Source organism: Oenanthe melanoleuca, unplaced genomic scaffold (assembly GCF_029582105.1).
Source record: "Oenanthe melanoleuca isolate GR-GAL-2019-014 unplaced genomic scaffold, OMel1.0 S017, whole genome shotgun sequence".
NCBI lineage: Eukaryota > Metazoa > Chordata > Aves > Passeriformes > Muscicapidae > Oenanthe > Oenanthe melanoleuca.
In genome coordinates this window covers 61,556-83,818 of record NW_026612666.1, presented here as the reverse complement: position 1 = coordinate 83,818, position 22,263 = coordinate 61,556, and the positions used below count along the sequence as shown (strand labels likewise).

At 57.2% G+C, this 22,263-nt stretch overlaps 1 protein-coding gene across 1 annotated transcript; it reads right to left on the bottom strand.

The window, feature by feature from the left end:
• Positions 1-1,983: 1,983 nt before the first annotated feature.
• On the bottom strand, positions 1,984-21,453 carry LOC130266333 (potassium channel subfamily K member 3-like). Its single transcript, XM_056515639.1, has 2 exons — positions 21,065-21,453; positions 1,984-3,273 (listed from the first exon to the last, which is right to left on the bottom strand). Exons 1-2 carry the CDS (start codon positions 21,345-21,347, stop codon positions 2,402-2,404), a joined length of 1,155 nt encoding a protein of 384 aa, XP_056371614.1. The 5' UTR covers positions 21,348-21,453; the 3' UTR covers positions 1,984-2,401.
• Positions 21,454-22,263: the final 810 nt, after the last annotated feature.

The window sequence follows — 22,263 nt, the reverse complement described above, 5'->3', positions numbered from 1 at the left end:
TCCCAGATCCTGAGGCAAAGATTGGAGGTGATGCTGAGATCCCACAGGATCAGGATCCTCCTTTCCCAGACCCCGAGGGAAGAATCCCAAGTCCCAGAAAATCGGGATCCTCCTTTCCCAGATCCCAAGGGAAGGACTGGTGGTGATGAGGGGATCCCAAAGGATTGGGATCTTCCTTTCCCAAATCCCAAGGGAAGGATTGGAGGCAATGCTGAGATTCCAAAGGATCGGGATCCTCCTCACCCAATTCCAAAGGAAGGACTGGATGTGATGCTAAGATCCCAGAGATTTGGGATCCTCCTTTCCCAGATCCCATGGAATCCCTGGAAGCAAACCAGGATCCCAAAGGATCGGGATCCTCCTCACCCAATTCCAAAGGAAGGACTGGATGTGATGCTAAGATCCCAGAGATTTGGGATCCTCCTCTCCCAACCTCAAGGGAAGGACTGGAGGCAATGCTGAAATCCCAAAGGATTGGGATCCTCCTCTCCCAGATCCCATGGAATCACTGGAAGCAAACCGGGATCCCCAAGGATCGGGATCCTCCTCTCCCAATTCCAAAGGAAGGACTGGATGTGATGCTAAGATCCCAGAGATTTGGGATCCTCCTCTCCCAACCCCAAAGGAAGGACTGGAAACAAAGCCAGGATCCCAAAGGATCGGGATCCTCCTCTCCCAGATCCCATGGGAATTACTGGAAGCAAACCGGGATCCCCAAGGATCGGGATCCTCCTCTCCCAGCCCCTCCTCCCTCTCCACATCCCTCGGGAAGATCCCAGGCACTCCCGAGCTTCCATCAATCCTTTATTTCTCTCTCCAAGGAATTGAACCCCGCGGGACAAAGCGGCTTTGGCATGAGAACCAGGGAACCCTTCCCGGCGGGAATCGGGCACCCTTGGACGAGGAAGATGCGGGAATTCCTCCCTGGAATCATCAGGAAGTGTCCCCCGAGCCTCCTCTGCGATGGATATTCCTGGAATTCCACGGGTAGCGCCATTTGTAACAAATATCCTCTGGAATCTCACATATGTCCAGCTCGAGGATCAGAAATCCATGGATTTTCCTCTCTGGAAAGGTGACAAAACGTCCCCAAAGTCCCCCCCTGCCACCCCCAGGGCTCCAGGAGGGTCCCCCCGTGTCCCCTCTGTGTCCCCTCGAGGGGGGTTTGGGTGTGGGAGGGGAAAATCCCGTCCTGGAAAGGTGGGAATGTCGGGGGGGTGGTGACAGAGGTGACCCCTGGGGGACCCCGGGGAATTCCGGGAGTATCCCAGCGCTGGGGGTGGAAAGGGTGTGGAAGAAAGGATGGAAAAGTGCTGCAACATCCCAAATTTCCCCCAGTTACCTCTCCGAGGGAAAGATTCCATCCCCGGAGTCCTGGTGAGGATGGAAATGGGGATCCCGGAGGATAACTGTCCCCAAAATTCCTCCCCGAGGGAAAAATTTCATTCCCAGAGTCTCAGTGAGGAGGGAGATGAGGATCCAAGGGGAAAATATCCCAAAAAAAAACCTCCCTGAGAGGAACAATTCCATCCCTGGAGCCTTGGGGAGGATGGAGATGGGGATCCCAAGGGACAATTCCCCCAAAATGCTTTCCCGGGGTAAAGATTCCATTTCTGGAGTCTCGGTGAGGATGGAAATGGGGATCCCATGGGAAAATATCCCAAAATACCTCCCTGAGGGGAACAATTCCATCCTTGGAGCCTTGGGGAAGGTGGAGATGGAGATCCCTTTAAAAACACCCCAAATTGTCCCCAAAATACCTTCCCAGGAGGAGCAGTTCCATCCCCAGAGCTTTGGAGAGAACGGAAATGGGGAAACATCCCGGGTTATCCCCAAAAACCTCCCTGAGGGGAACAATTCCACCCCTGGAGCCCTGGGGAGGACGGAGATGGGGATCCCAGGGGAGAATACCCCAAATTGTCCCCGGAACACCTTCCCGAGGGGAGCAATCCCAGCCCCTCGGCGAGGATGGACGTGGGAATTCCGCGCCTCTCAGGGATGATTCCCGCTGAATCCCGAATCCAGAATTCCCCCGCAAAGGGTTAAGACAGCCCCAGGTCGCGGGGTTTGGAGCAGCCTACGTGACTCCCGGCTGCTTTTCCGGCAGGCTGATGTGGAAAAGCTCCGGCTAAGCCCCTCTTAGCCTGATTTCCGCGGCCCCCCTGCGCTTCCAGGGGAATTCCCGAGGATGCGGAGCGTGGAGAGGGCAGGACAGGCTGCCCCCCGATCCCGCCGGATTCCGAGGCTCTCCTGAGCTTCACATTTTCAAGGAGTGGTTTTTTTTTGGTTTTGTTTTGTTTTGTTTCGGTGAAATTAAAACCCGTTAAACCAAGAGGTTCGAAATTAAAAATCCGGAGTCTGGGAGGGATCCGGGCTGTGCGCGGGGAGGGGGGAGAAGGGGCTACACGGAGCTGCGGCGCTTGGCGAACCCCGGGAAGGCCGCCAGGCTCTGGAGCCCGGTGGACACGGAGCTGACGGCGGAGCGCCGGGGCCGGCAGAAGCAGCGGTGCTGCGGGGTCTCGGGGCAGCGGGCGGGCGACGAGTGGCTGCGCCCCACGCCCGTGTCCGAGCTGGACAAATCCCTGGGGATGATCATGGGGATGGAATACTGCAGCTTCTCGCGGCTCTTGTACCACAGGCACGAGCACACCGACTGGAAGTGCAGCACCTCGGCGTACACGTTCCTGAAGCCGCTCTCGGCCGGGGCCACCGCGGCCGCCTCGGGGGCGGCTCCGGGCGCGGCTCCCGGCGGGGCCGCCCGGCTGAGCAGCGCCCGCTGCTCCGCGTCGCGCCGCTCGTCCTCGGCGTTCATGGTCATGAAGCGCAGCACCACCAGGTTGAGGAAGGCGCCGATGACCGTCAGCCCCGCCAGGATGTAGACGAAGCTGAAGGCCACGTACTGCGGCTGAGTCTGCAGCGCCTGGTCCTTCTGCAGCGCCACGTAGTCGCCGAAGCCGATGGTGGTCAGCGTGATGAAGCAGTAGTAGTAGGCCTGGAAGAAGCTCCAGTTCTCGTAGTGCGAGAAGGCGGCGGCGCCGATGCAGAGGGTGCTGACGCACGAGAAGAAGCCGATGGTCACCATGTTGGCCATCGACACCTCCGGCCGCCGCATGCCCAGCCGCCGCTTGAGGCGGCGCAGCAGCGAGCGCACCAGGGTGTTGATGCGCTCGCCCAGGCTCTGGAACATCACCAGCGTCAGCGGGATGCCCAGCAGCGCGTAGAGCATGCAGAAAACCTTCCCGCCGTCCGTGCTGGGCGCTGCGTGCCCGTAGCCTGAGGGGGGGAAAAGATCGGAGAGTGGTTGGGTGGGGAGGGAGCTCGGAGTTCATCCTGTCCCGGTCCTGACGCATCCCAGCGTCCCAGGGCGGATCCTGGGAAAAGGAGTTAAAGGGAGGCTGGAGTGGGAAGGAGCTGAGAGGGAATCCTCACGGAATTATCGTGGAGCGGTTTGGGTGGGAAGGGAATTTAATTAATCAGGTCACCCGATTCCAATCCCGCCATCCCAGGGTGTTCCAGCCATTCCTTGGATGTTTCCAGGGATTCTCCGAGAATTCCAGCCCGGTTCCTCACCTGCCTCCCAGACAGGAATTCCTTCCCAAATTCTTCCCCATTTCCCAGGGAATATCCTCCATTCCCAGCTCTCCCAGCCTGGCATTGGATCCATCCCCATCCCAACTCCTCACTGGGAATTAATTTCAGGATTCAGAGGCTTCACTGGGAATTAAGGTCTCCAGGAAGGGTCTCCCTTCCCTTTTCCATCCCCCAATTCCATAAAAATCCCTCGGGATGGATCCTGAGTGTCCTGGATCCCAGAAACCCGAAATGGTTTGGGATGAGATCCATGGACTTCAATCCCATCCCAGGGACGCTTCCCACGATCCCAGGGTGCTCCAGCCTTCCCTAGGGCACTCCCAGGGATCCAGGGATTCTCTGGGAATCCCAGTCCAGCCAGGAATTCCTTCCCAAGATCCCAGCCCAAGCTCCCCTTTCCCAGTGGGAGCCATTCCCTGGCTCCTGCCCCTCCAGCCCTTTCCCAAATCCCAGCTCTCCTTTCCCTCTGCAAAAGGCTCCGAGGATTCCCTGGATCCTTCCCTGATCCAGCTGCACATTCCCGGCTCTCCCAGCCTGGCATTGGATCCATCCCCATCCCAACTCCTCTCTGAGAGTTTTGGGATCCAGGGGCTTCACTGGGAATTCGGGACTCCAGGAAGTGTCTCCCTTCCCTTTTCCTGCCTTTTCCATCCCTGCCTTCCACAGAGATCCCCCTGCATGGATTCTCAGTGTCCTTTATCGAGGAATCATGGAATGGTTTGGGTGGGAAGGGGCCTCAAATCCCGTCCTGTTCCAGCCCCTCCTCCTTCCCCTATCCCAGGTTGTCCCAAGCTCCATCCAGCGTTTCCTTGGACACTCCCAGGGATCCAGAGGAAGCTCCTCTGGGGATGCTGTGCCGGTGGCGATGTCTGGATGGACCCCTGGATTTGGGAATGGGAGATCCCAGTTCCCAAAATTCCCATCCCGGATTCTCCGGACACGGGGAAATCGGGAATTTTGGCGGCCCCCAGGGCCAAGGGCTCCGTTTGTCCTGTCCCGCCACCCAGGGGCTGCTCCCGTGACCCCTCCCGCTGCCCACGGGATTTATCCCGGATGGATCCCGGGATGCCAGGGCAGGGCTTGGCACGGGGTGACAGGGACCAGCTGCTTCCCTTTCCTGTCCCTTTTCCATCCCTTTCCCTCTCGCCTTCCAATCCCTTTCCTTCTCCTTCCCTTCCTTAATTTCCCTTTATCTTTCTTCTTTCTCATTTTTCTGTTTTCCTTATTTTCCTCTCTTTCTTCCTTTTTCTCCTATTCCTTTTCCTTTGCTGTTCCTTTTCTTCCTTTCCCTTTATCTTTCCCTTTCCATTTTTCTTTTATTACTTTTCTTTGTTTTCCTTTTCCTTTTCCTTTTCCTTTTCCTTTTCCTTTTCCTTTTCCTTTTCCTTTTCCTTTTCCTTTTCCTTTTCCTTTTCTTAATTTCTCCATTTCTTTTTCCCCTTTTCCTCCTTTTATTTTTTAAATTTTTTTCCTCCTTTCCTTTTCTTTCTTTCTTTCTTTCTTTCTTTCTTTCTTTCTTTCTTTCTTTCTTTCTTTCTTTCTTTCTTTCTTTCTTTCTTTCTTTCTTTCTTTCTTTCTTTCTTTCTTTCTTTCTTTCTTTCTTTTCCGACTTTTTCTTTCTCACTTTTCTCCTTTTCCTTCTTTTCCTCCTTTTATTCCTTTTCCTTTCTTTTTCCCCTTAATTTTCCTTTCTCTTTTTCCTTTCCCTTTCCATTTCCCTTCTTTCCCTTTCCAAGAAAAAAACAGGAGCAGGAAGGAGCAGGATCTTCCTCGGAGACTCTGGGAGGGAATCCATGGGAGAGAATCCATGGAAGGGAATCCATGGGAAGGAATCCATGGGCGGGAATCCATGGGAGGGAATCCATGGGCGGGAATCCATGGGAGGGAATCCATGGGAGGGAATCCATGGAGAGGGAATCCATGGGAGGGAATCCATGGAGAGAGAATCCATGGGAGAGAATCCATGGGAGGGAATCCATGGGCGGGAATCCATGGGAGGGAATCCATGGGCGGGAATCCATGGGAGGGAATCCATGGGAGGGAATCCATGGGCGGGAATCCATGGGAGGGAATCCATGGGCGGGAATCCATGGGAGGGAATCCATGGGAGGGAATCCATGGAGAGGGAATCCATGGGAGGGAATCCATGGGAGGGAATCCATGGGAGGGAATCCATGGGCGGGAATCCATGGAGAGAGAATCCATGGAGAGGGAATCCATGGGCGGGAATCCATGGGAGGGAATCCATGGGCGGGAATCCATGGGAGGGAATCCATGGGAGGGAATCCATGGAGAGGGAATCCATGGGAGGGAATTCATGGAGAGAATCCATGGGAGGGAATCCATGGGAGGGAATCCATGGGAGGGAATCCATGGGAAGGAATCCATGGGAGGGAATCCATGGGAGGGAATCCATGGAGAGAATCCATGGGAGGGAATCCATGGGTGGGAATCCATGGGAGAGAATCCATGGGAGAGAATCCATGGGAGGGAATCCATGGGAAGGAATCCATGGGAGGGTATCCATGGGAGGGAATCCATGGAGAGAATCCATGGGAGGGAATCCATGGGAGGGAATCCATGGGAGGGAATCCATGGAGAAGGAATCCATGGAGAGGGAATCCATGGGAGGGAATCCATGGAGAGAGAATCCATGGGAGAGAATCCATGGAGGGGGAATCCATGGAGAGAGAATCCATGGGAGGGAATCCATGGGAGGGAATCCATGGAGAGAGAATCCATGGGAGAGAATCCATGGGAGGGAATCCATGGAGGGGGAATCCATGGGAGAGAATCCATGGGAGGGAATCCATGGGAGGGAATCCATGGGTGGGAATCCATGGGAGGGAATCCATGGAGAGGGAATCCATGGGAGGGAATCCATGGAGAGAGAATCCATGGGAGAGAATCCATGGGAGGGAATCCATGGAGGGGGAATCCATGGGAGAGAATCCATGGGAGGGAATCCATGGGAGGGAATCCATGGGTGGGAATCCATGGGAGGGAATCCATGGAGAGGGAATCCATGGGAGGGAATCCATGGAGAGAGAATCCATGGGAGAGAATCCATGGGAAGGAATCCATGGAGAGAGAATCCATGGGAGGGAATCCATGGGAGAGAATCAATGGGAGAGAATCAATGGGAGGGAATCCATGGGAGGGAATCCATGGGAGAGAATCCATGGGAGGGAATTCATGGAGAGAATCCATGGGAGGGAATCCATGGGAGAGAATCCATGGAGAGAGAATCCATGGAGAGGGAATCCATGGGAGGGAATCCATGGGAAGGAATCCATGGGAGGGAATCCATGGGAGGGAATCCATGGGAGGGAATCCATGGGAGGGAATCCATGGGAGGGAATCCATGGGAGGGAATCCATGGGAGAGAATCCATGGGAGGGAATCCATGGAGAGGGAATCCATGGGAGGGAATCCATGGGAGGGAATCCATGGGTGGGAATCCATGGGAGGGAATCCATGGGAGAGAATCCATGGGAGGGAATCCATGGGAGGGAATCCATGGGAGAGAATCCATGGGAGGGAATCCATGGGAGAGAATCCATGGGAGGGAATCCATGGAGAGGGAATCCATGGGAGGGAATCCATGGAGAGGGAATCCATGGAGAGGGAATCCATGGGAGAGAATCCATGGGAGGGAATTCATGGAGAGAATCCATGGGAGGGAATCCATGAGAAGGAATCCATGGAGTTAAAGTGACACCTGAGAGTGGCACCTGAGATCGTCTCTGGAGAGCAACCCCTGAGCATCCCCAAAGAACATCCCTGGAGCATCACTGAGCAGCACCTGGGAAACACCCGGGAAACATCTGGGAAACATCTGGGAAACACCTGGGAAACACCTGGGAAACACCCGGGAAACACCCGGGAAACATCTGGGAAACATCTGGGAAACTCCCAGGGAACATCTGGGAAACATCTGGGAAATATCTGGGAAACATCTGGGAAACTCCCAGGGAACATCTGGGAAACTCCCTGGGAAATATCTGGGAAACATCTGGGAAACTCCTGAGAGCATGACCAGAAAATATCACCTGAGAATCGCTGGAACATCACCTGAGATGTCACCTGAGAGCATCCCCTGAGCATCCCCTGAGTATCACCTGAGAGCGTTCCCTGAACATCACCTGGGACCATCACCGCAGAGCATCACCAGAAATCATCACCTGAGCATCACCTGAGAGCATCCCCTGAGCATTCCCTGAGCATCCCCTGAGAAACACCTGGGGAGAATCACCTGAGAGCGTCATCTGGACATCGCTGAAGAGCAACAGCTGAAATCGTCACCTGAACATCACCTGAGAGCATTCCCTGAGCATCACCTGAACATAACCTGAGAGCATCACCTGAGAGCATCACCTGAGCATCCCCTGAGAAACACCTGGGGAGAATCACCTGGACATCACTGAAGAGCAACAGCTGAAATCATCACCTGAGCATCACCTGAGAGCATTCCCTGAGCATCACCTGAGCATTCCCTGAACATCACCTGAGCATTCCCTGAGTATCACCTGAGAGCGTTCCCTGAACATCACCTGGGACCATCACCTCAGAGCATCACCAGCAAACATCACCTGAGCACCACCTGAGATGTCAGCTGAGAATCAGCTGAGAGCATCATCGGGACATTGCTGAAGAGCAGCACCTGAAATCACGGCCTGAGGATGACCTGAGAGCATTTCCTGAGCAACACCTGAACATCACCTGAGAGGATTCCCTGAGCAACACCTGAACAACACCTGAACATCACCTGAGCATCACCTGAGAGCATCACCTGAAATAATCCCCTGAGCATCACCTGAGCAACACCTGAACATCACCTGAGAGGATTCCCTGAGCAACACCTGAACAACACCTGAGCAGCACCTGAGCAACACCTGAAATAATCCCCTGAGCATCACCTGAGCAACACTCAAGAGCATCCCCCGATCCACCCCTGCTCTGTGTGCCCCCTCCCTGCTCCTTGTGTCCTTCTCACTCCTCGTGTCCCTCTCTCCCTCTTCTTTCTGTCCTTCCCTGTTCCTTCTGTCCTTCCCCGTTCCTTCTGTCCCTTCCCTGTTCCTTCTGTCCCTTCCCCGTTCCTTCTGTCCCTTCCCTGTTTTTTCTGTCCTTCCCTGTTTTTTCTGTCCTTCCCTGTTTTTTCCGTCCTTCCCTGTTTTTTCTGTCCTTCCCTGTTCTTTCTCTCCCTTCCCTGTTCCCTGTATCCCTCTCTCCTTGTTCCCTGTATCCCTTCCCTGCTCCCCGTGCTCCATCCCGAACTCTCATCCCACCCTTCACCATCCCCCTCCCAAAAATTCCCGAATCTCCCCCTTCCAGCTGTTCGGGACGGATTTTGGGGATGGAACCGCCAGCAGCACCCACGGGTGCCTTTCCAAAAACCTCCCTGAGCATCTTCCTCCCTTTTCCATCCCTCTCCATCCCTCCCCGGCCTCCCGGAGCTATTTTTAGCCCTCTTTCCCGAGGGAAGGGAGTTTATGAGCTCTCCAAGCGTCGGTCAATCCCCCGATCCCCCCCCGTTCCCGGTTTTAGCAGGAGCTGCCTGAGCTCCGGCACGTCTGAGGATGGGGGGAAGGTCGGGAATGGCAGATCCAGCCAGCGGGAAGAGCGAAAAACCGGGAAAAGGGCACGGGGTGGGGGGGGGGTGACCCCCAAATCCCTCCGGGACCCGCGGGTGGCGAGGAATTGTGCTGGAGAGCAGGGGCACATCCCAGGCTGGAAACCCGCCGGGAATGATTCCCAGCCGCTGCCCCCCAGTCCTGCCCGGCTCCCGGGGTGTCCCGGCAGCGCTGGGGCCGGGAAGGGCCGGGAGCGGGGATCGTGTCCCCGGGCAGGGAGGATGACACGTCCCGAAGGAACGCGGCCGATCCTGCCCTTTTTAGGGCTGGAGGAGCGGGGCTGGACGCGGCCCCGGAGCAGGTGCAGGGCTGGCCCCGGGCCTGGAGCGGATCCCGCTGCCCGAGCGACGGATGGATGGCCGGGATTAGCGGGACAGCTGCGGGAGAGCGCTGGGAATGGGGAGCGGGGGGAAAGGATCATCGGGAATGGGGCTGGGAGGGTGGGAAGGGGGTGAGACCCCAGGGAATGGGGAAGGGAATGTGGGGAGTGGGGCAGGGGGTTTGAGGAGCCAGGGAATGGGGCTGGGAATCAGGGAATGGGGCTGGGTGTGCAGGGAATGGGGCTGGGAATCAGGGAATGGGGCAGGGAATCAGGGAATGGGGCTGGGAATCAGGGAATGGGGCTGGGAATCAGGGAATGGGGCTGGGTGTGCAGGGAATGGGGCAGGGTGTGCAGGGAATGGGGCTGGGAATCAGGGAATGAGGATTCAGGGAATCAGGGAATGGGGCTGGGAATCAGGGAATGGGGCTGGGTGTGCAGGGAATGGGGCTGGGAATCAGGGAATGGGGCTGGGAGTGCAGGGAATGGGGCAGGGTGTGCAGGGAATGGGGCTGGGAATCAGGGAATGAGGATTCAGGGAACCAGGGAATGGGGCCCGGAATCAGGGAATGGGGCTGGGTGTGCAGGGAATGGGGCTGGGAATCAGGGAATGGAGCAGAAGATGCAGGAAATGGGTCAGGGAATCAGGGAATGGAGCAGGGGATTTAGGGAATGGAGCAGGGGATTTAGGGAATGGGGCAGGGGATTTAGGGAATGGGGCAGGGGATTTAGGGAATGGAGCAGGGGATTTAGGGAATGGGGCAGGGGATTTAGGGAATGGAGCAGGGGATTTAGGGAATGGGGCAGGGGATTCAGGGAAGCAGGGGATGCGATTCAGGGAGCTTGGACAGGGAGATTCAGGGAACGGGACAGGGGGATGGAAGGAGCCTCCTCGTGCCAGCCCTTCCCCACATCCCAGTGCTGCCAGTCAGGATCCCGCTGTTCCCAGTCAGGATCCCGCTGTTCCCAGTGAAAATTCCGCTGTTCCCAGTGAAGATCCTGCTGTTCCCAGCGCCATCCCCGTCCCGCTGTTCCCAGTAATGGTCCCATTGTTCCCAGTGATGATCCCTCTGTTCCCAGTGAAAATCCCTCTGTTCCCAGTAAGGATCCCGCTGTTCCCAGTAAGGATCCCGCTGTTCCCAGTCAGGATCCCGCTGTTCCCTGTATGGATCTCGCTGTTCCCAGTCAGGATCCCGCTGTTCCCAGTAAGGATCCCGCTGTTCCCAGTCAGGATCCCGCTGTTCCCAGTGAGGATCCCGCTGTTCCCAGTGAGGATCCCGCTGTTCCCAGTGAAGATCCCGCTGTTCCCAGCGCCATCCCCATCCCGCTGTTCCCAGCGCTGGCACCGAGCCCCGCCACCCCAGCTGTCCCCGGGCGGGGGAGGGGACACAGCTGTCCCCCAGGAGCCCCCGGCATTCCCGGGAACAGGGAAAGGCAGCAGCTGCTGGGGGCTGCAGGATTCCCAACTGTCCCGGGAAAACCTGGAGCTGGCACTGAGGGACAGGGCCGGGACACCTGCAGGGACACCGAAATCCAGAAATGGGGCTGTGAGAAGGGACATGGGGACACCGAAATCCATAAATGGGGCTGGGGGCTGCGGGAGGGGACACGGGGACACCGAAATCCATAAATGGGGCTGGGGGCTGTGAGAAGGGACATGGGGACACCGAAATCCATAAATGGGGCTGGGGGCTGCAGGAGGGGACACGGGGACACCGAAATCCAGAAATGGGGCTGGGGGCTGCTGGAAGGGAAACGGGGACACCGAAATCCATAAATGGGGCTGGGGGCAGCGGGAGGGGACACAGGGACACCAAAATCCATAAATGGGGCTGGGGGCAGCGGGAGGGGACACGGGGAGAGCTCCTGCAGCTGGAGCAGAGGGATCTGGGAAGGGCTGAACTGGGAATGAAGAGCTGGAGGGAGAGCAGGACTCCCAAAATCCCAACTGTCCCTGTTCCAGGTGTTCCTTGTATCCATCCATCCATCCATCCATCCATCCATCCATGGATCCATTCATGGATCCTCTCATCCATCCATGGATCCCTCTATCCATGGATCCATCCATCCATCGGTCCATGGATCCATCTGTCCCTCCCTCCATCCCTCCATCCATGGATCCATGGATCCATCCATCCATCATCCATCCATCCATCCATCCATCCATCCATCCATCCATCCATCATCCATCCATCCATCCATGGATCCATCCATCCATCCATCCATCCATCCATGGATCCATCCATCCATCCATCCATCCATCCATCCATCCATCCATCATCCATCCATCCATCCATCCATCCATCCATCCATCCATCCATCATCCATCCATCCATCCATCCATCCATCCATCCATCCATCCATCCCTCTCTCCTTCCCCATCCCCAAATCCCCTCCGCTCCCTCTCTCCCCTCTCCCACATTTTCCCCCGGAAAAGGGGGGATGTCATTCCCTGCAGGGGGCGCTGGGACAATCTGGGACCCCCCCCGGGATCTCAAGGATCGGGGACCCCCAGGACTCCCCATTCCCAGTGGGATTATCCCTGTGCCATTCCCAACGGGATCGGGATCCACAGTGGGATCTCCCCGCGGATATTTTGGGGTGTGGGGGGTGCCTCGTTCCCCCCTCCCAGCGCCTCCCGCAGCCGGGGGGGGGGCCGGGATGGAGTCATGGAAAATCCCGGCGCCGGCCAAGCTCCCTGTTTGTGCCAAAACTGGCAATTTTTCCTTGGATTCTGGGGCCCCGCCAGGCCCTTCCCGGCCCCCCCGAGCCGGCCCTCCCCTCTGCCTGGAAAAGGGGGGGAAGGGGGGTCCGGAGCCCATGGAAAAGGTGGGATACCCCGGGAATGGGCTGGGGCACCCCGAGGGGGTGATCCCGCTGTTTTGGGGGTGGGCCAGCGGCTCCAGCAGGAATAAAAATTCCCTTAGGGATTTTCAGATGGATTTCTGTCCCAAAATGGGCAGGGATGGTGTCCAGGTCCTTCCCGGGGACGGGGACCCTGGTCCAGGCAGGGAATTCCCACCCGGAGCATCCAGGGGGTCCCGAGCCCCTCTGGGCAGGGACAGAGCCCCCGGCCCTGGCAGGATTCCCAAAGATCCCTGGGATGGGCTTGGGATCGGGATATGGGACAGGGATTGGTATGGGGATTGGGATGGGGATGTGGGATGGGGATATGGGGTGGGGATTGGGATGGGGATGTGGGATGGGGATTGGGATGGGGATTGGGGTGGGGATCGGGATATGGGACAGGGATTGGGATGGGGATGGGGATGGGGATGGGGATATGGGATATGGGATGGGGATTGGGATTGGGATATGGGACAGGGGTTGGGATGGGGATGGGGATATGGGATGGGGATTGGGGTGGGGATGTGGGATGGGGATGTGGGATGGGGATTGGGATGGGGATTGGGATGGGGATTGGGATGGGGATGTGGGATTGGGATATGGGACAGGGGTTGGGATGGGGATTGGGATGGGGATGTGGGATTGGGATGGGGATTGGGATTGGGATATGGGATGGGGATGTGGGATGGGGATATGGGATGGGGATAGGGATTGGGATATGGGATGGGGATGTGGGATGGGGATTGGGATGGGAATGTGGGATGGGGATGGGGATATGGAATGTGGGATGGGGATATGGGATGGGGATATGGGATTGGGATATGGGATTGGGATATGGGACAGGGATTGGAATGGGGATATGGGATGGGGATGGGGATGGGATGTGGGATGGAGATTATGGGATGAGGATATGGGATGGGAATGGGGATGCGGGATTGAGATTATGGGATGGGAATTATGGGATGAAGATGTGGGATGGGGATGTGGGGTGTGGATACAGGGTGGGAATGCAGGGCAGGAATGGGGATGCAGGGTGTGGATACGGGGATCTGGGATACAGGATGGGGATGTGGGGTGGGAATGTGAGATGGGAATGGGGATGCAGGACAGGGATGAGGAACGGATCCAGTCCCTTTCCCCTGGGAATCCCCTGATTCCATCCTTCCCAAAAATCCCATTCCAGGCTCTTGGATCCACCCCGATCCACCAGCAGCCCTGGTCTGGGAAAAATCGGGAAAACTCCCAAACCTCCAGAAATCTGGGATGGTTTTTCCTGGCCCTGATCCCCCTGGCCCGTGGCTTTCATTCCTTGCTGCCAGTCGGGATTTGCTGGGATTTAAGGAGCAATCAGCTGGGAAAGGCCAGGAGCGGGAATTAATGGCTGGTGTCACTCCTGGATGGAAAAAAGCCGGGAATTTATGGCCTGGGAGGGAGAGGGGGATGGGAGAGGGAGGATCCAGAGGGGCCCTGATCCCGATCCTTGTGCTGAATCCCATGGGAAAAACCAGGAGGCCTCCCCAGCCTCGGCCTTGCCTGGATTCCCTGGAAAAGGCTCCGGATCCCGGATCCGGGCTGGGATTGTCACCCCTAAACCCCACTGGGAAGCGACTCTGATCCCAGTGGGAATTCTCCACGCCCTCATCCATCCCCTTCCTGCTCATTCCCGGCAGGAAAACATCCAGGAGGAACATCCTGGAATCCCAGCGTGGAGCAGGGAAAGGAGGGAAGGGAGGGAAGCGACCCCGATTTCCTAATTTCCCGATTTCCTGATTTTCCGATTTCCTGATTTCCCGATTTCCTGATTTCCCGATTTCCTGATTTCCTGATTTCCCGGCTCTGCTGTCCAACAATTCCCGGGATGGCCAGGGTTGATTTCTCTGGGAAAACCCAGGAGGGAACAGGAATTCTGGGAATATTCCCCCTTCCCTGTTAATTCCAGAGCCTGTGGTTGGTTCGGGAGGTGCCACCACAGATTTCCATGGAAATGTTTGGTTTGTTTTTTTTTTTTTTTTTTTGTGGAAACAGGAACGTCTGGAGGGGTGGGAAGGAATTCCAGCCCTGGAATGCGGCCGAGTTTTCCCCCTTTCCCTGCTGATTCCAAATCCCATTCCCAGTTCCAAGGAGCCACCGGTGATTGCCACGGGAATGTTTTTTATTGTGGAATGGGAGCAGGAATGTCCCGAGGGGATGGAGGGCGGGGGAGCCGTCCCCAAAGAGCTCCACGCTTGGGATCCCAACAATTCCCAGCAATTCCCAGCAATTCCCAGCAATTCCCAACTATCCCAACAATTCCCAACAATTCCCAGCAATTCCCAACAATTCCCAACAATTCCCAGCAATTCCTAACTATTCCAAACAATTCCCAGCGATTCCCAGCGATTCCCAACTATTCCAAACTATTCCAAACAATTCCTAACAATTCCCAGTGATTCCCAGTGATTCCCAGCAATTCCCAACTATTCCCAGCGATTCCCAACTATTCCCAATGATTCCCAACAATTCCCAGCGATTCCCAGCGATTCCCAACAATTCCCGGGGTTTTTCCTGCTCTGCTCCTCCCAAATCCCGGGAATTCGGCGCCTCGTCCCCAGGCCGGTGGTGGCACCGCGGCCGGAGGTGACAGCGCTGTCCCCAAACCCTTCCCGATCCCAGGGCCCGGGGGTGGCACGGGCTGGGGACAGGGGCGGTGGCACCTGGGGGGACAGAGGGGACAAGGGGACAGGAGAGGGACAGGGGGACAGTGGCGGCAGGAAGGGGACAAGGGGGACAGAGGGGACAGGGGGTGACCGTGGGGACAGAGGGACAGGAGAGACAGGGGGACAGAAGGGACAGGAAGGGGACAGAGGCGACAGTGGGGACAGGGGTGGTGGCACCTGGGGGGGGACAGGAGGGACTGAGGGGGACTGAGGGGACACGCGGGACAGGAAGGGGGGGACAGGGGGGACAGGGGGTCATGGGGGGGACAACGGGGACAGGAAGGTGACAAGGGGGGCAGTGGGTGATGGGGGAGAAAGGAAAGGGACAGGAGGGGACAGAGGGTGACAGGAGGGGACTGTGGGGACAGAGGGACAGGAAAGGGACAGGGGGACAGAGGGGACCGAAGCGGGACAGGAGGGGACAGGGACACCGCGGGGACAGAAGGAGGAGGAGGCGGGTGACAAATGGGGACAGGGGGAGGCCAAAGGGGGCAGGAGGTGACACGGGGGGGCAGGAGGTGACAAACGGGGACAGAGGGCCCGGTGTCCTCCCGCTGCCGCCGCGGGCGCCGCTCCCGTGACAGAGGCTCGGGCGGGGGGCGGGCGGTGACAGATGGTGACACCGCGGTGGCATTTGCCACCTGCTCCTCTCTGCTCACGGCCGCGGGGTTTTTGGGATGGGTTTTTTTTTTGGGGGATCGGGTTTTTTTCCTGATTTTTTTTTTTTTTTTGGTTGGCTTTTTTTGTTTTGTTTGGGGTTTTTTTTTTTTGCTTGCTTTTTTTTTTTTTTTTTTTTTTTTTTTTTTTTTTTTTTTTTAGTTTTTTTGGGGGATTTTTTTTGTTTGTTTGTTTGGTTTTTGTTTGGGTTTTTTTTTTTTTCTGGGGAGTTTTGGGATTGTGTTTTTTGGGCTCGGGGATTTTTTTTGGGCTCGGGATTATTGGGATGGGTTTTTTTGGGATCGGGTTTTTTCCCTGATTTTTTTTTTTTTTTTTTTTTTTGCTTTTTTTGGAGGTTTTTTTTTTTTTTTTTTTTTTTTTTTTTTTAATGGGGATTTTTGGGATTGTGTTTTTTGGGCTCGGGATTTTTGGGATGAGTTTTTTTTGGGGATCGGTTTTTTTGGGATTGGTTTTTTTTCCTGATTTTTTTTTTTGGAGGTTTTTTGTTTTTGTTGTTGTTCTTTTTTTTTTTTTTTTATGGGGAGTTTTGGGATTGTGTTTTTTGGGCTCGGGGTTTTTTTTTTGGGCTAGGGATTTTTGAGATTTTTTTTTTTTTTTTCTGGGATAGGGTTTTTTTGGGATCAGTTTTTTTTGGGAAGCCATCCAGAGCCCGCCCCGGCTCGGGACAGTGGCAGAGGTGACAAGGGACACGCGTGGGTGACACTGCCACCCCCCTGGGGACATTCCCCTCTGGAATTGCTCGGGAATTCCCGAGGGAAAAGCTTTGGAGCTGCTCCTCTCCCGAATTTTTTCACGGATAAAGGGGGGAAAAAACCCAAATGGATTCCAGCTTTTCCCAGCAGGATCCGGAATCCCGGATTTTCCTTCTCCCCTCCTCAGGAGCCGCTTCCCGATCCCAGCCTGGCTTTTCCCTGTCCCGCCAAGAGCTGGGTGGCGAATTCCTGGAAAAATCCCTTTTTTTTCCTGCCCTGTAAAATCCAATTCCATGGAAATTCTGGGATTTTCTCCTCCTTTTCCCTGGCAGGCCTGGATTTGGAAGGGTCTCCTTTCATCCCAGATTTGCTGCCATATCCGGCAGCCCAAATCATGGAATTTTGGGCAAATCCATCTTCCCGCACATCTGGTGTTCTCCCACATCCCAGAAAATTCCGGGAAAACCGGGCTGGATTCAGGGAAAGATATTTGGGGCCATTCCCAGCCAGGACACGCATTTGGGATACTGGGAATGCTCATCCCAGTCCCAAAGCGGCTCCCGGCTCCAGAGTTTAAGGTTTGGAGAGCCGGGAGCAGCAGGAATTTTTTGGGATGTGGCGGTTGGGTTTGGATCAGCCCCACTCCAGCATTCCCAGCTCCTGGCTGCGGGATTGGGAATTCTGGGAGAGGCAGAGCGGGATCCCGATCCCTGCCCGCGGTCACGGCTCCTTGGGATCCATCCCAGTGGGTCCGTGTCCCTTTCCAGAATTCCAGGATCCTTGGGATGGGCTGGATCCCGCTGGAGATTCCCAGCCCCTCCCTCCCGTCCAGCATCAGCGGCTCGGCCGCACTTCCAGAGCTTTCCCAGCTGCTCCCGGCAAAACGGGAATGGGAAACACCGGGATAACGGGAATGGGAAACACCGGGATAAGGGGAATGGGAAACACCGGGATAATGGGAATGGGAAACACCGGGATAACGGGAATGGGAAACACCGGGATAAGGGGAATGATAAAAACTGGGATAACGGGAATGGGAAACACCGGGATAATGGGAAACACCGGGATAACGGGAATGGGAAACACCGGGATAACGGGAATGGGAAACACCGGGATAACGGGAATGGGAAACACCGGGATAATGGGAATGGGAAACACCGGGATAACGGGAATGGGAAACACCGGGATAACGGGAATGGGAAACACCGGGATAAGGGGAATGGGAAACACTGGGATAATGGGAATGGGAAACACCGGGATAACGGGAATGGGAAACACCGGGATAATGGGAATGGTAAAAACTGGGATAACGGGAACGGGAAACACCGGGATAACGGGGATGGTAAAAACTGGGATAACGGGAATGGGAAATAGCAGGATAACGGGAATGGGAAACACCGGGATAACGGGAATGGGAAACACCGGGATAACGGGAATGGGAAACACCGGGATAATGGGAATGGTAAAAACTGGGATAATGGGAATGGGAAATAGGGGGATAACGGGACTGGGAATGAGAAATAGGGGGATAATGGGAATGGGAAACAGCGGGATAATGGGATAATGGGAATGACAAATACTTGGATAATGGGAATGACAAACACAGGATAACGGGATTGAAAACCACAGGCATAACAGGAATGGAATACACCAGGATAACGGGAATGGAATACACCAGGATAAAGGGAATGGCAAATGTTTGGATAATGGGATAACGGGAATGGCAAACACTGGGATAACAGGAATGGATAACACCGGGATAATGGGAATGGCAAATGTTGGATAATGGGAATGATAAACAACAGGATAACGGGATTGAAAAATACAGGGATCATGGGAATAATAAACACCGGATAACAGGAATGACAAACACCGGGATAACACGATAATGAGATTGCAAAATAGTGGGATAATGGGAATAATAAACAGTGGGATAATGGGAATAATGGGAATGACAAACACCGGGATAATGGGAATAATAAACAGTGGGATGACAGCTCCGGAAACAGCAAACACCGGGATAACAACTCCAGGAATAACGAACACCCTGACACCGGGATAATGGGAACAATAAACACCGGGAATAACAGCCCTGGGAATAACGAACAGCCTGACACTGGCAGCGGGATAACAGCCCCGGGAATAACAGCCTGACACCGGGATAAGAGCTCTGGAATAACAGCCTGACACCGGGATAACAGTTCTGGGAATAAGGAACACCCTGAGGGTGGGAACAACAGCCCTGGGAATAACAAACACTGGGATTACAGCCCTGGAATAACAGCCTGACACCGGGATAACAACTCTAGGAATAACAAACACCGGGATAAAATATCTGGGAATGCAGACACCGGGATAACAGCTCTGGAATAACAGCCTGACACTGGGATAATAGCCCTGGGAATAACAAACACCGGGATAACAACCCCGGGAATAACAGCCTGACACCGGGATAACAGCCCCGGGAATAACAGCCTGACACCGGGATAACAGCCCCGGGAATAACAGCCTGACGTCGGGATAAGAGCTCTGGGAATAAGGAATACCCTGAGGGCGGGAATAACAGCTCTGGGAATAACAAACACCGGGATAACAGCCCTGGAATAAAGAACACTGAGGGAATACCGGACACCTCAAGCTCGTGTTTCAGCTCCGGGAATTATTTTGCATCCCAACACCGGGATTCCGGGCCTGGGAAACATCCCAATATCCCAAATCTGGGAATCAACGAGCACGCCAGTACCTGGATCTTACCCCCGGGAACAAACAGGCGCCCCAATATCCGTGTCCCAGTCCTGGGAATCCACCGGAACATCAAAATCCATGTGGGAGTGCAGGGACACCCCGAAATCTGTCACAAACCTGCCCCACCCCATTGTCCCACCCCATTATCCCATCCCATCATCCCACCCCATTATCCCATCCCATCCCTCCAGCATCTCCTGGGGACCGTGGGGCCCATGGAATGGCGGCCAGGGTCCTGTGTCCCCTGCTGTCCCCTGTGTCCCCTCTGTCCCCTGCGCTGTCCCCTGCTGTCCCCTGTGTCCCCTCGCTGTCCCCTCACTGTCCCCTCGCTGTCCCCACCCCTCAGGCCCGCACAGAGCGCTGAGTTTTTGGGGCAGTTGGGGACACTGGGTGACCCCGGCCACCCCTGGAGGGGACCCAAAGGCCAGAGGGGTGACGGGGGGTGACAATGTGGGTGACAGGGGATGACAGGAGGGTGACAGTGCGGGTGACAGCAGCGTAGGTCCCAAAGAGGCCACCCCCAGTGACACTTCCCAGGGTGGGGTCGGGGCTGGGGACATCCTTGAGTGTGGGGGACAGCGGTGACACCCCCTGGGAGAGCCTGGCAGGGTGGGGACACATCCCTGTCCCCATGGAGCTGGGGACCCTATAGGGACACGTCCCTGTCCCCTCCCCCGGGCCGGGGGTCCCACAGGGGGGTCCGGAGCAGCAGAGCCACTGGCAGGGGGTGACAGCGACATCCCAAAGCTCCCAAAGCTCCGGGAGAATTCCCGGATCCCGGGGGTCGGGCGGGGAACTCCGGGCGCGGCGGGATTGGGATTTGGGGGGGCTTGGCCGGGGAATCGCCCCAATCCCGGGGGATGGGAGAGAGGGGGGTCCGGACAGGGGGATCGCCCCGAAAACACCGGGATGGGAGACGGGAATCCGGGCAGGGGGATCGCCCCGAAAACATCGGGATGGGAGACGGGAATCCGGGCAGGATTTTCCCGGTTCTGGAGGAACCGAGCAGAGGGATCACCCCGATCCCAAGGGATGGGAGCCGGCGGGGTCCGGGCAGGTTTTTCCCGGTGGAACCGAGCAGAGGGATCGCCCCGATCCCAAAGAATGGGAGAGAAGAGGCTCCGGGCAGACGGATCGCCCCTAAAACACCGGGATGGGAGACAGGGAGGAGGGTCCTGGAGGGTTTTCCCAGTTCTGGAGAAGCCCAGAAGGGGAAGGATCGCCCAGATCCCAAGGGATGGGAGAGGGGGGGGTTCGGTAAGAGGGATCGGAATGGGAGACAGAGGGGTTCGGGCAGAGGGATCGCCCCGAAAACACCGGGATGGGAGACAGAAGGTGCAGGAGGGATTTTCCCGGTTCTGGAGGAGCCGGGGAAGGATCGCCCCGATCCCAAGGGATGGGAGCCAGGGGGGTCCGGGCGGGTTTTTCCCGGTGCCAGAGGAACCGAGTTCCCAATTCGCCCCGATCCCAAGCAATGGAAGCCAGAGGGGCACGGGCAGAGGGATCGCCCCGATCCCAAGCAATGGGAGCCAGGGGGGTCCTGGCAGAGGGATCGCCCCGATCCCAAGGGATGGAGCCGGGGGGGTCCTGGAGGGTTTTTCCCGGTTCTGGAGGAACCGAGCTCCCGATTCTCCCCGATCCCAGCGGGACGGGCGGCGGCAGTGGCGGAGGCGGGGGGGGGGGGGGGGGAGGCGGCGAAAGAACCGAGCTCCCGATTTGCCCCGTTCCCTCGGGGACACGCGGGGGTTTCCCGGCTCTTCCCGGCTGGATCCCCCGATCCCACGCTTGGCGTGAGAAGGGGGAAAAAAAAGCGGATCCGGGAGCTGCCCGCGGGGAGCCGGGCGGGGCGGGGGCAGCCGGTACCTATGGTGGTGATGACGGTGATGGCGAAGTAGAAGGAGCCGGCGAATTTCCACTGGACGCCGGCCTTGTGCGGCTTGAGCTTGAGCACGACCCGCTCGAGCTCGCGGTAGCTCTCGGCGCTCAGGTTGTACTTTCTCTTGAGCTCCTGGCTCTTGGCCTCCAGCCGCCGCTTCTCCGCCGTCTCCGCCTCGGACTCGAGCGCGTCGAACACGGCGGCGCCCACCAGCAGGTAGGTGAAGGTGCACAGGATGAGCGCCAGCGTCCGCACGTTCTGCCGCTTCATGGTGCGCCGGCGGCGGCTGCGGGGCGCGGCTGCGGGGCCGGCTGGGGCATGGCGGCAGCGCCCGGGCACGGCGGGCGGCCGGGGGAGGCGGCCGAGGCGCGGCTGCGGCGGCCGCGGCGGCGGCGGGGCCGGCGGAGGAGCGGGAGGAGGGAGGGAGGGATGGATGGGGGGGAGGGAGGGGGAGGAGGGAGGGGGAGGAGGGAGGGGGAGGGGGCGGAGCTGTCCTTCAGCACCGGCGCCCCCGGGGACCCCGGAATGCGCGTCCCGACACGCGGGAGTCGCGCGGGGCCGCGTCCCCAGCGGCGGGGACAGAGCCCGGGGCACAGAGCGCAGCCAGGGCCGGGAGCGGCGTCCGTACCGGGAAAGGAGCCCAGAGCCCAGATCCCAGCCCTGGAGCGGCTCCCAAAGCCCAGATCCCAGCCCTGGAGCTGCTCCCAAAGCCCAGATCCCAGCCCTGGAGCTGCTCCCAAATCCCAGATCCCAGCCCTGGAGCAGCTCCCAGATCCCAGATCCCAGCCCTGGAGCTGCTCCCAAATCCCAGATCCCAGCCCTGGAGCTGCTCCCAAATCCCAGATCCCAGCCCTGGAGCTGCTCCCAGAGCCCAGATCCCAGCCCTGGAGCTGCTCCCAAATCCCAGATCCCAACCCTGGAGCTGCTCCCAGAGCCCAGATCCCAATCCTGGAGCGGCTCCCAAATCCCAGATCCCAGCCCTGGAGCGGCTCCCAGAGCCCAGATCCCAACCCTGGAGCTGCTCCCAAATCCCAGATCCCAGCTCTGGAGCGGCTCCCAAATCCCAGATCCCAACCCTGGAGCGGCTCCCAAATCCCAGATCCCAGCCCTGCCCTGTGCCCCAACCCGCACCCACCCCCGGGCCTGCACCCCACTGCATCCCATCCCATCCCATCCCATCCCATCC

Bases quoted from the DNA above. Each gene is read 5' to 3' on its own strand.
- LOC130266333 (XM_056515639.1), bottom strand. From the start codon at position 21,347: ATGAAGCGGCAGAACGTGCGGACGCTGGCGCTCATCCTGTGCACCTTC. The intron at 3,274-21,064 runs GTACCGGCTGCC...TCCCCCCCTCAG, and splicing joins CACCGTCATCACCACCATAG to GCTACGGGCACGCAGCGCCC.